General features: G+C 45.7%; 1 protein-coding gene across 4 annotated transcripts in view; it reads left to right on the top strand.

Moving 5' to 3' along the window:
* LOC135539919 (disco-interacting protein 2 homolog B-A-like) overlaps positions 1 to 12,312 on the top strand; it is a 106,624-nt gene that overhangs the window by 63,328 nt on the left and 30,984 nt on the right. For 2 of the 4 annotated variants that reach the window (XM_064966178.1, XM_064966177.1), the window contains exons 3-11: positions 3,903 to 4,082; positions 6,382 to 6,507; positions 6,670 to 7,044; positions 7,145 to 7,297; positions 7,995 to 8,114; positions 8,323 to 8,520; positions 9,112 to 9,203; positions 11,951 to 12,061; positions 12,155 to 12,278. In XM_064966178.1, coding sequence (XP_064822250.1) covers positions 3,903 to 4,082; positions 6,382 to 6,507; positions 6,670 to 7,044; positions 7,145 to 7,297; positions 7,995 to 8,114; positions 8,323 to 8,520; positions 9,112 to 9,203; positions 11,951 to 12,061; positions 12,155 to 12,278 — 1,479 coding nt within the window. Of the gene's footprint in view, positions 1 to 3,902; positions 4,083 to 6,381; positions 6,571 to 6,669; positions 7,045 to 7,144; positions 7,298 to 7,994; positions 8,115 to 8,322; positions 8,521 to 9,111; positions 9,204 to 11,950; positions 12,062 to 12,154; positions 12,279 to 12,312 lie in introns of all 4 variants that reach the window. The other 2 variants (XM_064966176.1, XM_064966174.1) reach the window with 1 other exon arrangement.

Here is a 12,312-nt window from a genome sequence, read left to right as displayed (position 1 = left end):
GAGAACATACCTTCAATATTCAACTACTGTTTTTGTTTGATTTTTAGATTATTTACAAAATTCGCATTGAGGATTTTTTGTCTCTCTCCTCCATTAAGAAGATGAAGAAACATGGTCAAATCTGCTTTGTGCTCACTGCTGCCTCACAGTGGTCGTGCCGGTCACTAAAGTGTCTCCAGACTCCTCCAGTCCACGGATGCCGAGAGACGAAAGTCCAGCAGCCCATTGTGACCTAGCTATGCGGCTCTGAGACCACCGACGCACCTCCCCAAATATTCCCAACCAGCACGGCTCTGCGTACGTGTCTTCTATTCATTTGAATGGGGGTGACGGTTGGATAAATTGCTTGAGCCGCGCTGAGAATTTGAAATGCATAAAAGCCAACGGTCCAATATTCCAGAACACTGCCGTGCGTACGCATACACGTTTTTGGACTCTGGTAGGCACATTATCCTCCATTATCCTCTCCACTTATGGGTTGATTGTCTGTAAATGTGAACAATTTCAGACAGCATTTCTCAGCGATGAACAAAGCTGCTCCCTTGTTTACAAGGTTCTGTCCCTTTACAAAATAACCCTAGTTATGATGTACTATTATGGTTAGACCCTTTTAGAGACCTCTTGAACATTTTGATGATAATGTGGTATGTCGTAAAAGCACATGCAGATCCTAATGACATTTTGTAAGATTGTGATTATGAATCTCTATTTGAGAGGCAGTAATATTCTCTTCATCGTGTGAGGATTAAGTCACTTAGAGGTCAGGTCAAGGGTCAAATCCCAAGGGCCTTAGTAGGAGAAGGAAGAAGTGGAAGCCTAGAGAGTTCTGAACCCTTTTTTATGTTTGTATCCATGAAAATGACTGCTCTTTACTCTTTAGTTGTTTTTTCCCTCATAAATCTACACACAATACCCCATAATGACAAAGGAAAAACAGGTTTTTATACATTTTTGCAAATGTATGAAAAAAAAAGAAGAAATATCACGTTAACATGGCACAAATATATTTGGGGAGTTTCTCCTATTCTTCTCTGCAGATCCTCTCAAGCTCTTAGGTTGGATGGGGAGCATCGCTGCACAGCTATTTTCATGTCTCTCCAGAGATCGGGAGAGTCCAGGCTCTTGCTGGGCCACTCAAAGACATTCAGAGACTTGTCCCGAAGCCACTCCTGCGTTGTCTTGGCTGTGTGCTTAGTATCGCTGTCCTGTTGGAAGGTGAACCTTTGTCCCCAGTCTGAGGTCCTGAGCGCTCTGGAGCATGTTTTTATCAATGATCTCTCTGTACTTTGCTCCGTTCATCTTTCCCTTCATCCTGATTATTTTTCCAGTCCCTGCCGCTGAAAAACATCCCTACAACATGATGCTTCACTGTAAGGATCGATCGATCAATCAATCAAATGTATTTATAAAGCCCTTCTTACATCAGCTGATGTCACAAAGTGCTGTACAGAAACCCAGCCTAAAACCCCAAACAGCAAGCAGTGCAGGTGTAGAAGCACGGTGGCTAGGAAAAACTGCCTAGAAAGGCCAGAACCTAGGAAGAAACCTAGAGAGGAACCAGGCTATGAGGGGTGGCCATTCCTCTTCTGGCTGTGCCAGGTGGAGATTATAACAGAACATGGCCAAAATGTTCAAATGTTCATAGATGACCAGCAGGGTCAAATAATAATAATTACAGTGGTTGTCAAGGGTGCAACAGGTCAGCACTTCAGGAGTAAATGTCAGTTGGCTTTTCATAGCCGATCATTCAGAGTATCTCTTCCGCTCCTGATGTCTCTAGAAAGTTGAGAACAGCAGGTCTGGGACAGGTAGCATGTCCGGTGAACAGGTCAGGGTTCCATAGCCGCTGGCAGAACAGTTGAAACTGGAGCAGTAGCACAGCCAGGTGGACTGGGGACAGCAAGGAGTCAACAGACCAGGTAGTCCTGAGGCATGGTCCTAGGGTCTCAGGTCCTCCGGGAGAGAAAGAGAGAGAATTAGAGAGAGCATTCTTAAATTTACACAGGACACCAGATAAGACAGGAGAAATACTCCAGATATAACAGACTGACCCTAGCCCCCCGACACATAAACTACTGCAGCATAAATACTGGAGGTTGAGACAGGAGGGGTCGGGAGAAACTGTGGCCCCAAACAGGCAGGATATAACCCCACCCACTTTGCCAAAGCACAGCCAACACACCACTAGAGGGATATCTTCAACCACCAACTTACCATCCTGAGACAAGACCGAGTATAGCCCACAAAGATCTCCGCCACGGCACAACCCAATGGGGGATGGTATTGGCCAGGTGATGAGCGGTGCCTGGTTTCCTCTAGATGTGACGCTTGGCATTCAGGCCAAAGAGTAACATTTAGGTTTCATCAGACCAGAGAATCTTGTTTCTCATGGTCTGGGAGTCCTTTAGGCGCCTTTTGGCAAACTCCAAGTGGGCTGTCATGTGCCTTTTACTGAGGAGTGGCTTTCGTCTGGCCACTTTACCATAAAGGCCTGATTGGTGGAGGGCTACAGAGATGGTTGTCCTTTTGGAAGGTTCTTCCATCTCCACAGAGGATCTCTGGAGCTCTGTCAGAGTGACCATCACATTCTTGGTCACCTCCCTGACCAAACACCTTATTTACATAAGTATTCAGACCCTTTGCTATTAGACTCAAAATCCTGTTTCCATTGATCATCCTTAAGATGTTTCTACAACATGATTGGAGTCCATCTGTGGTAATTCAATTGATTGGACATGATGGCTTGTTTTATTTATTTATTTGTATTATTTTATTTGTTGTACTTTTACCCCTTTGTCTCCCCCATTTCATGATATCCAATTGGTAGTTACAGTCTTGTCCCATCGCTGCAATTCACCTACAGACTCGGGATAGGCGAAGGTCGAGAGCCATGCATCCTCCGAAACACGACCCTACCAAGCCGCACTGCTTCTTGACACACTGTTTGCTTTACCCGGAAGCCAGCCACACCAATATGTCGGAGGAAACACCATCCAGCTGGTGACCAAAGTCAGCTTGCAGGCGCTCTGCACAAGGAGTCGCTAGAGCGCGATGGGACAAGGAAATCCTGGCCGGCCAAACCCTCCCATAACCCAGACGACACTTGGCCAATTGTGCACTGCCTCATGGGTCTCCCGGTCACGGCTGGCTATGACACAGCCTGGGATCGAATCCGGGTCTAGAGTGATGCCTCAAGCACTACGATGCCGTAGCTTAGACCACTGCACCATTCGATATGCTCATGGCTTGGTTTTTGCTCTGACATGCGCTGTCAGCTGTTGGACCTTATATACAAAAGCGTGTGCCTTTCCAAATCATTTGGGGGGCACCCGAGTGGCGCAGCAGCCTAAGGCACTGCATCTCAGTGCTAGAGATGCATCTCAGTGCTAGAGGCTTCACTACAGACCCTGGTTCGATTCCAGGCTGTATCACAACCGGACGTGTTTGGGAGACCCATAGGTCGGCGCAAGATTTGGCCGGTGTAGCCATCATTGTAAATAAGAATTTGTTCTTAACTGGCTTGCCTAGTTAAATAAAGGTTAAATAGAAAAATACAAATAAATGTCCAATCAATTGAATTTACCACAGGTGGACTCCAATCAAGTTGTAGAAACATCTCATGAATGATCAATGGAAACGTGATATACCGGAGCTCAATTTTGAGTCTAATAGCAAAGTGTCTGAATACTTTGCATTAAAAAAAATCTGAAAAAATGTTTTCGCTTCATCATTATGGGGTAGTGATGAGGAAAATCTATAATTAAATCCATTTTAGAATAAGGCTGTAATGTAACAAAAATGTGGAAAAAGTGAATGGGTCTGAATGCACCGTATATACTATATACTTTGTGTACTGTCTTTTTGTCTCCTAGTCATCTACTTTATTATTTTGTACTCCCCAGTGGAAGCCCCCCCCCCTGCCTATGATGCCCAGGCTCCTGGTCCTAGTAACGCCTCTGGCTCCACCCATGCCAATGCTCACACCCAGGCTCCTCCACCCAGCTCCTCTTCCCGCTATCGTGATCGTCGCTCTCGGCGACCGCACCGCAGCGGAGGGACCAGGGATGACCGCTACCGATCAGGTGGGCAACAACTTGTCTCAGTTTCCATTTTTTAAATCAACACTTATGTTGCCTTAGGAAATCCAGTCACAGTCAATAATGTTGCATTTTTGGTTCATGTTTGATTGAGTTTGATTGATTATTTTTCATTTCATTCAATATAAGCATTAAGTAGTCAATTTATTGTCAAATCTGGTTTGAAGCAAAATCTTGTAATCCTGTAATGGTTGCAAATAGACCAATGAAAGGGCTGCTTTTTGTGTGCGTGTTGGATTGTGAGTGCTGGCTGAGGCCGTGTGTGTGTGTGTGTCCTGTTGGGTTGTTGAGAAGGAGAAGTCCCTACAGTGTGCAGCAGAATCCCCTCTAAAGGGGAGCCCAAGAGGCCAGATCCCTCACATTGGGATTGGGGAGTGATGTCATGGCTTGGCAATGTGCTGGACTGTGGAGAGAGCAGGGGGAATACTAAACAGGAAGGAGGAACTCAGCACAATATAATTATTTTGTAGATTCTATAGAGTACAGGGAAGGAGTGTTCGAATGGACCGTTAGATGGTTGAGAAGACATGAAAGAATAACAAATGGTAGAGAAGTGTATAAGAGTCTTTCTGTCCTCTCTCTCTCTCCTTCTGTTACTAGAGGTGCATGCAGTGTACATGTGTCCTCCCTCTAGGCAGCTTCATACTCCGCTTCATACATTTCTCTCTCCTCCCATCGCTGTTTGGACAGCCTCTGCATCAGTCTGGTCTCGCCTCACGTGAGACACACATGCACGTACACACACACGCACACTAGCTCCCATACCTCATTGTGGAGTGGAGTTTTGGGGGATGAAGGACAGAAGGACCACCACTATGTGGGGTCTGTTTGAGCTAATAGGACAGCTCACCAGAGAGAACAGCAAAAATGATTCAAGTTCCATTTGACGTGTCGAGGAATCTCAGGGGATCTCGCTGGAAGTCCGACTGGATTCAGGGCAAGGATTGGGAAAGAGGGAAAGGAAATGAGAGCTGGTAGCCAGGTGGAAATAAATAGGATGCAGGGCAATGGAGAAGGACTTTGAAGAGAATTGACGTTTGAGGGCAAACACTGTTCTATTACAGGATAACGGAGGAATATCACAGAGAAATTGAGCAGGACTGAGGGGGAATAAGAGGGAGATAGAGAGGAGGGATAGAGTGAGGGGTCAGGGAAGAGCAGCGATGGGTGGGTCAGTCACACTCCCAGCAGTCCTTATGAAGAACCTGCTGACACCTCAGTCTCCTTGAGAGAGTGTAATGGGGAGAACGAGAGAGAGCGAGAAAGAGGAGCTACAGAGAAAGGAATACTGAGAGGGTGCGATCAAGAGGACTGAGAGATTGAGAGATTGATAATTAGCTATCAGCGATATGATGATGTTTAGATCCAGGTAGTCTGGTGTGCATGTAGCCTAAATGAGCTTACATGGGTGTGTGTAGGGTATGTTCGTGTTGCTAGGCTGAGGTGCTGCAAGTGTGTTTTTGTGTGGGCTCTGATCGCGTCTGGCTGTCTGCGCTGTTCATTGTTGGTTGTCGTGTAGTGCCGGAGAGGTAGAGGACAGACACCTAACAACTTTAACATTTTAACGCCCGGCAACCTCGGCTATCGCCATGGAGATGCCTCTCGGACGTGTGTGACGGTCGTTCTCTCATGTTTCTATGGCGATGAATGATCACGCATGCAGCGTATAGGAAGAATGGGAACAGAATAGCTGTCTATTTTTAGTAGAATCAAATGTTATCTTATGTCATTCTATAGTGTTGGTTATGCAATGTGTTGTGTTTGATGAGGAAATGTATCAGAAAGTGCTGAGGTGTCTTCTGATCCGTACCTGTGTGCGTGTGCGTGTGTGTGTGCGTGTGCGTGTGCGCGCGCGTGCGTGCGTGCGTGTGTGTGTGTGTGCGTGCGTGCGTGTGTGTACAAGGATGGGTGAGCATGATAATAGCCCCTCTCTCTCCAGCAAACAGACTGTGGTTTCCTGTTACAGCAGGACCTAACTGCCATCTCTCCTATTCTGATGGTTGAAAGTCAAACCTCCATTCAGCTTTAACTGTGTTGACAGAACAGTGATTGTCTTTATGCATCAGTATCTATGTAATAATTATTATTATTTTAAATATCTCTGTGACTGGCAGGTTCACTTAAATTTCAGTTATACTTTTCCAGAAAAACAAATGTTTATCTTGGATGTTCTCATCTTCCTCTCCATCCCTATTCCCTATCCTTTGCAATCATCCAAATTCAAAATTGTAATTTCTTCCTCTTTCCCTCTCTCTCTCTCTTTCTCTCTCTCCCGTTGTCCCAGATATCCACACAGAGGCGGTGCAGGCTGCGTTGGCCAAACACAAGGAGGAGAAAATGGCACTACCCATGCCCACCAAACGCCGCTCCACCTACGTTCAGTCGCCCATCAACAACTGCACCCCACCAGGTAGCGTAGGACTGACTCCTTCAAATCAGCCTGACTGCTTCTATTTCCTCAGGAACAGCCTACGTAAGCTTTATTGTTGGTACTGTAGAGTTTAATCCTAAGGTTACACGCTCTCTCTTTCTAATTCTCTCCATCTCTCTTACTTCCTTTCTCCTATCTCAGACTCGTCGTCAAGTTCAGAGGATGAGGGTGCTCTGTTGAGACAGTCGTCAGTGGGTGCTGGTTTGGGGGCTCCTGCCCCTTCCTCTCTGCTGCAGCCCTCCAGTCTGCAGAGCCCTGACTCCTGGATCAACCGCTCTGTCCAGGGCTCCTCCACATCCTCTTCTGCTTCTTCCGCCTCCTCCACACTGTCCCATGGAGAGAGCAAGCCTCAACCATCCCAGACCCAAGCCCAGCCCCAGTACAAGCCACAGTACCAGCCCCAGTACCAGCCCCAATACCAGCCACAGTACCAGCCACAGTACCAGTCACAACTACAGCCACAGTCCCAGCCACAGCATCCAGCCATAGCTGACATGCTGGCTCAAGCACGCATTGGTAAGATATGTCCTCATGACCACAACACTTTAGAACGCCTTGGCATGTAACCCTATATAAGATAAACCGAGCAGATAAAATGACCCTGTCTTTCTGCCAGGCCTTTCAGAGAACAGTGGACCCCCCCCAGACGTGTTGGCGGCAGCCCCCCAGGCCAGGGGCTCCTCTCATGTGGACCGGCCCAACAACCCTCCTGTGGTCCGGGGGATGAGCCGCGGACAGAGTCGCTCCAGCATGATGGAGACAGCCGACGGTAAGAACAGCCTCTTTTTTAGGATCACCGTGTGTGTGTGTGTGTGTGTGTGTGTGTGTGTGTGTGTGTGTAAGAGTACAAAGTCTGTGTGTGGGTGTGTTTATGTGAGATTGTGAGTGTGTGTCCTCGCCGAATCTTCATACACTTTTGCATTTCCATTGAAAATATATATATATTTTTTAAAGTAATAGTGTTTTTCTTGAAAAACATGTTGATTTCCGACTGGACCATATCATTAACTAAACCATGTTGTTTTGTTTTCTTCTGGCCTTTTTCCACCCTGTCGCATGTTATTTTGACTGGCAATAGGTAACAGAAGAGGTAACACATTCCCTATGAGAAACCCATGAACTACTGGTGTCATATATACTTCTGTGTACTGTTTGTGCCTTGTTCATATCCTCTGCGCCATATGATTAGGGAGAGTAGTATTTCTGTGAAACCAGAACCATCCTCTGAAACCGAATGAATCCGCATGTGTTTTCCTATTATGCAACCAATGATTCTTTTCCCTTTTACCTCACTCCATCCCTCCCAGTCCTGGTGTAGAGTTAGCCCTTTGCCTGCTGCTTTTCATACTAGCAGACTGCAAGTTGAGAAAGGAAAGCCAGAGATGTGTGTGAAGTCAATCAAGACTTCCCTTCATATATTGGGGCAGGGTGAGTGTGTGTGACAGTGTTTGCCTCCCCCCATCCAGGTGTCCCGGTGAACAGCAGGGTGTCCACTAAGATCCAGCAGCTGCTCAATACCTTGAAGAGGCCCAAGAGGCCCCCCCTCAGTGAGTTCTTCGTGGATGACCAGGAGGAGATCGTAGAGGGTGAGCCACCATTCATTCTTCAGTCAGTGGATCTCTCTTAGCCTGGTTTCAAATCTGTTTGTGCTGTCTTGTCAACTCCCAAGACAGCACAAACAGATCTGAGACCAGACTATATCTCTGTAAATGTCACCTACAATGTTTTAATTTCCACCCCTTTGTACCAACCTCAAATGTGCTACCTGGTTCATTTTGCCCTCTCTCCCTCAAGTGCCCCAGCCGGACCCCAATACACCACGGCCAGAGGGCCGTCAGATCATCCCAGTGAAGGGGGAGCCCCTGGGGGTGGTCAGTAACTGGCCTCCGGCCCTCCAGGCTGCCCTGGCCCGATGGGGAGCCACACAGGGCAAGAGCCCAGCCCTCACCGCCCTGGACATCACTGGCAAATCCCTGTACACATTGACCTACGGTAAGAAACTAGTCCCACACACAAACCCCTGTACACTTACCTACGGTATGTAACAGTCTCAAACCCCTAATCACACAGACCTACGGAATGTCACAATCTCAAACCCCTAATCACACTGGCCTAGAGTATGTCACAATCTCAAACCCCTAATCACACTGGCCTACAGTATGTCACAATCTCAAACCCCTAACCACACTGACCTACGATATTTCACAATCCCAAACCCCTAACCACACTGACCTATGGTATGTCAGTGTCAAATCCTGAACCACACTGACCCACGGTAAGAGACCTAGAGCCATGCAGAGATTTTATACTGATACTACAACCTGACTTAGATATCCCCATCTAACCCATGGTTAGAGAACATATGATTTTTGACATCTATAACTCTACTTAGTGAGGGATACTTTATTTATTACATCCTCTTAGGTTATTGTTGGTGCTATACTGTAGTCATGATGTGGATAAAGTCATCTTGGTAATGGAGGGTTATGAGAGGTGGAGTATGAGATTGATTGACATATTGTGACACTGTTATTTACGATGCATACCCTTCCTCCCTCCTACCTCCCCTTTTCCCGCCATCAGGGAAGCTGTGGAGCCGCAGTGTGAAGCTGGCCTACACCCTCCTCAACAAACTGGGACCCAAGAACGAGCAGGTCCTCAAGCCTGGGGACAGGGTGAGACACATTGACTCGCACTACTTCTACTTCTCTCGTAATGATATAGTGCCATATATATTTTTTACATTTGTTTTTATTTATTAAGGATCCCCATTAGCTGCTGTCAAGGCAGAAACAACTCTTCCTGGGGTCCAAACAAGATTAAGGCAATTACATCACAAAAAAATACAAATAAAACAGTACATCATGCAGCATATTATTACACCACTACTCTACGACAAAATGTATAATTCCCCAATACAACAATATTACAACATTACAATGTACGTGCGTGTAGGGTGTGTGTATGTTAGCGAGTTTGTGTGTGTCTCTTCACAGTCCGCATTGTTCCATAAGATGTAGTTGTATCTGTTTTTTAAAATCAGATTTTACTGCTTGCTTATAAAATCAATTGCTTGCTTGCAATCAGCAGTTGCTACATCTAAAGTAGCCACTCTTTGCCTTGATGACAGCTTTGCACACTCTTGGTATTCTCTCAACCAGCTTAATGAGGTAGTCACCTGGAATGCATTTAAATGAACAGGTGTGCCTTGTTAAAAGTTAATTGTGGAATTTCTTTCCTTCTTAATGTGTTTGAGCCAATCAGTTGTGTTTTGACAAAGTATGGGTGGTATACAGAAGATAGCCCTATTTGGTAAAAGACCAAGTCCACATTATGGCAAGAACAGTGCAAATAAGCAAAGAGAAACGACAGTCTATCATTACTTTAAGACATGAAGGTCAGTCATTCTGGAAAATGTTAAGAACTTTGAAAGTTTCTTCAAGTGCTGTCGTAAAAAAACATCAAGCGCTATGATGAAACTGGCTCTCATGAGGACCATGAGGACCACCACAGGAAAGGAACACCCAGAGTCACGGCCAACAAGTGCTCAGCACATGTGGGAACTCCTTCAAGATTGTTGGAAAAGCATTCCAGGTGAAGCTGGTTGAGAGAATGCCAAGAGCGTGCAAAGCTTTCATCAAGGCAAAGGGTGGCTACTTTGAAGAATCAAAAATATAAAATATAATTTTATTTGTTTAACACTTTTTTGGTAACTACATGATTACATTTATGTTATTTCATTGTTTTGATATCTTCACTATTATTCTACAGTGTAGAAAATAGTCAAAATGAAGACAAACCCTTGAAGGAGTATGTGTGTCCAAACTTTTGACTGGTACTGTGTATTTATATAGGTTGGATAGAAATGTTTATATTTATGTTATAAACTCAGCAAAATAAGAAACTGTCTTTCAAAGATAATTTGTAAAAATCCAAATAGCTTCACCAATCTTCGTTGTAAAGGGTTTAAACACTGACTCCCATGCTTGTTCAATGAACCATAAACAATTAATGAACATGCACCTGTGGAACGGTCATTAAGACACTAACAGCTTACAGACGGCAGGCAATTATGTCACAGTTATGAAAACTTAGGATACTAAGAGGCCTTTCTACTGACTCTGAAAAACGCCCAAAGAAAGATGCCCAGGGTCCCTGCTCATCTGCGTGAACGTGCCTTAGGCATGCTGCAAGGAGGCATGAGGACTGCAGATATGGCCAGGGCAATAAATTGCAATGTCCAGACTGTGAGACTCCTAAGACAGCGCTACAGGGAGACAGGACGGACAGCTGATCATCCTCGCAGTTGCAGACCACGTGTAACAACACCTGCACAGGATCAGTACATCCGAACATCACACCTGCGGGACAGGTACAGGATGGCAACAACAACTGCCCGAGTTACACCAGGAACGCTTAATCCATCAGTGCTCAGACTGTCCACAATAGGCTGAGAGAGGCTGGACTGAGGGATTGTAGGCCTGTTGTAAGGCAGGTCCTCACCTGACATCACTGGCGACAAAGTTGCCTATGGGCACAAACCCACCGTCGCTAGACCAGACAGGACTGGCAAAAGTGCTCTTCACTGACGAGTCGCGGTTTTGTCTCACCAGAGGTGATGGTCAGATTCGCATTTGTCGTCAAAGGAATGAGCGTTACACCGGGGCCTGTACTCTGGAGCGGGATCAATTTGGAGGTGGATGGTCCATCATGGTCTGGGGCGGTGTGTCACAGCATCATCGGACTGAGCTTGTTGTCATTGCAGTAAATCTCAACGCCAGATCTCAATCCCATTGAGCATGTCTGGGACCTGTTGGATCAGAGGGTGAGGGCTAGGGCTGTTCCCCCCCAGAAATGTCAGGGAACTTGCAAGTGCCTTGGTGGAAGAGTGGGGTAACATCTCACAGCAAGAACTGGTAAATCTGGTGCAGTCCATAAGGAGGAGATGCACTGCAGTACTTAATACAGCTGGTGGCCACACCAGATACTGACTGTCACTTTTGATTTTGACCCCCCCTTTGTTCAGGGACACATTATTCCATTTCTGTTAGTCACATGTCTGTGGAACCTGATCAGTTTATGTCTCAGTTGTTGAATCTTGTTATGTGCATACAAATATTTACACATGTTAAGTTTGCTGAAAATAAACACAGTTGACAGTGAGAGAATATAAAAAATTTTGCTAAGTTATTAATATATATATTTATATAGGGCACATTTGTAAAAGAGACTTAGGTCTCAATATGTCTTCCCTGTTTTATAAAATTATAAATGATTCAGCCCCATCCCTCATCTTTTTTACAGAAACAGGGTTTTTACCAAAATGGGTGGGGAGGACACTTTATTGTTTTTACTGCTGATTTCTGCATTAAGGTCCATACATCAACCACATCAACCAAATGTTTTATTTTATTTCCGGTAGGTGGCTCTAGTGTACCCAAACAGTGACCCTGGGATGTTCTGGGTGGCCTTCTATGGCTGCCTGCTGGCTGAGGTCATCCCTGTCCCTATAGAGGTACCTTTGTCTCGCAAGGTAAGGACATGTCATTGGAACTTTTTCAAGTCTACATTGACATGCTGTTACATCTGCTTTGTGATTGACTCATGTCTATTGTTGTTCCACCAGGATGCAGGCAGTAGTCAGGTGGGCTTCCTGCTTGGCAGTTGTGGTGTAACTCTGGCTCTGACCAGTGAGATCTGTCTGAAGGGACTCCCCAAGACGCCCACCGGAGAGATACTACAGTTCAAAGGTCAGTAGCTGCCTCTCTTACTGGCCGTATTACA

This window comes from Oncorhynchus masou, chromosome 5 (genome assembly GCF_036934945.1).
Source record: "Oncorhynchus masou masou isolate Uvic2021 chromosome 5, UVic_Omas_1.1, whole genome shotgun sequence".
Lineage (NCBI taxonomy): Eukaryota > Metazoa > Chordata > Actinopteri > Salmoniformes > Salmonidae > Oncorhynchus > Oncorhynchus masou.
The sequence above is the reverse complement of the archived record's forward strand: the minus strand, read 5'-3'. Positions and strand labels throughout refer to the sequence as shown.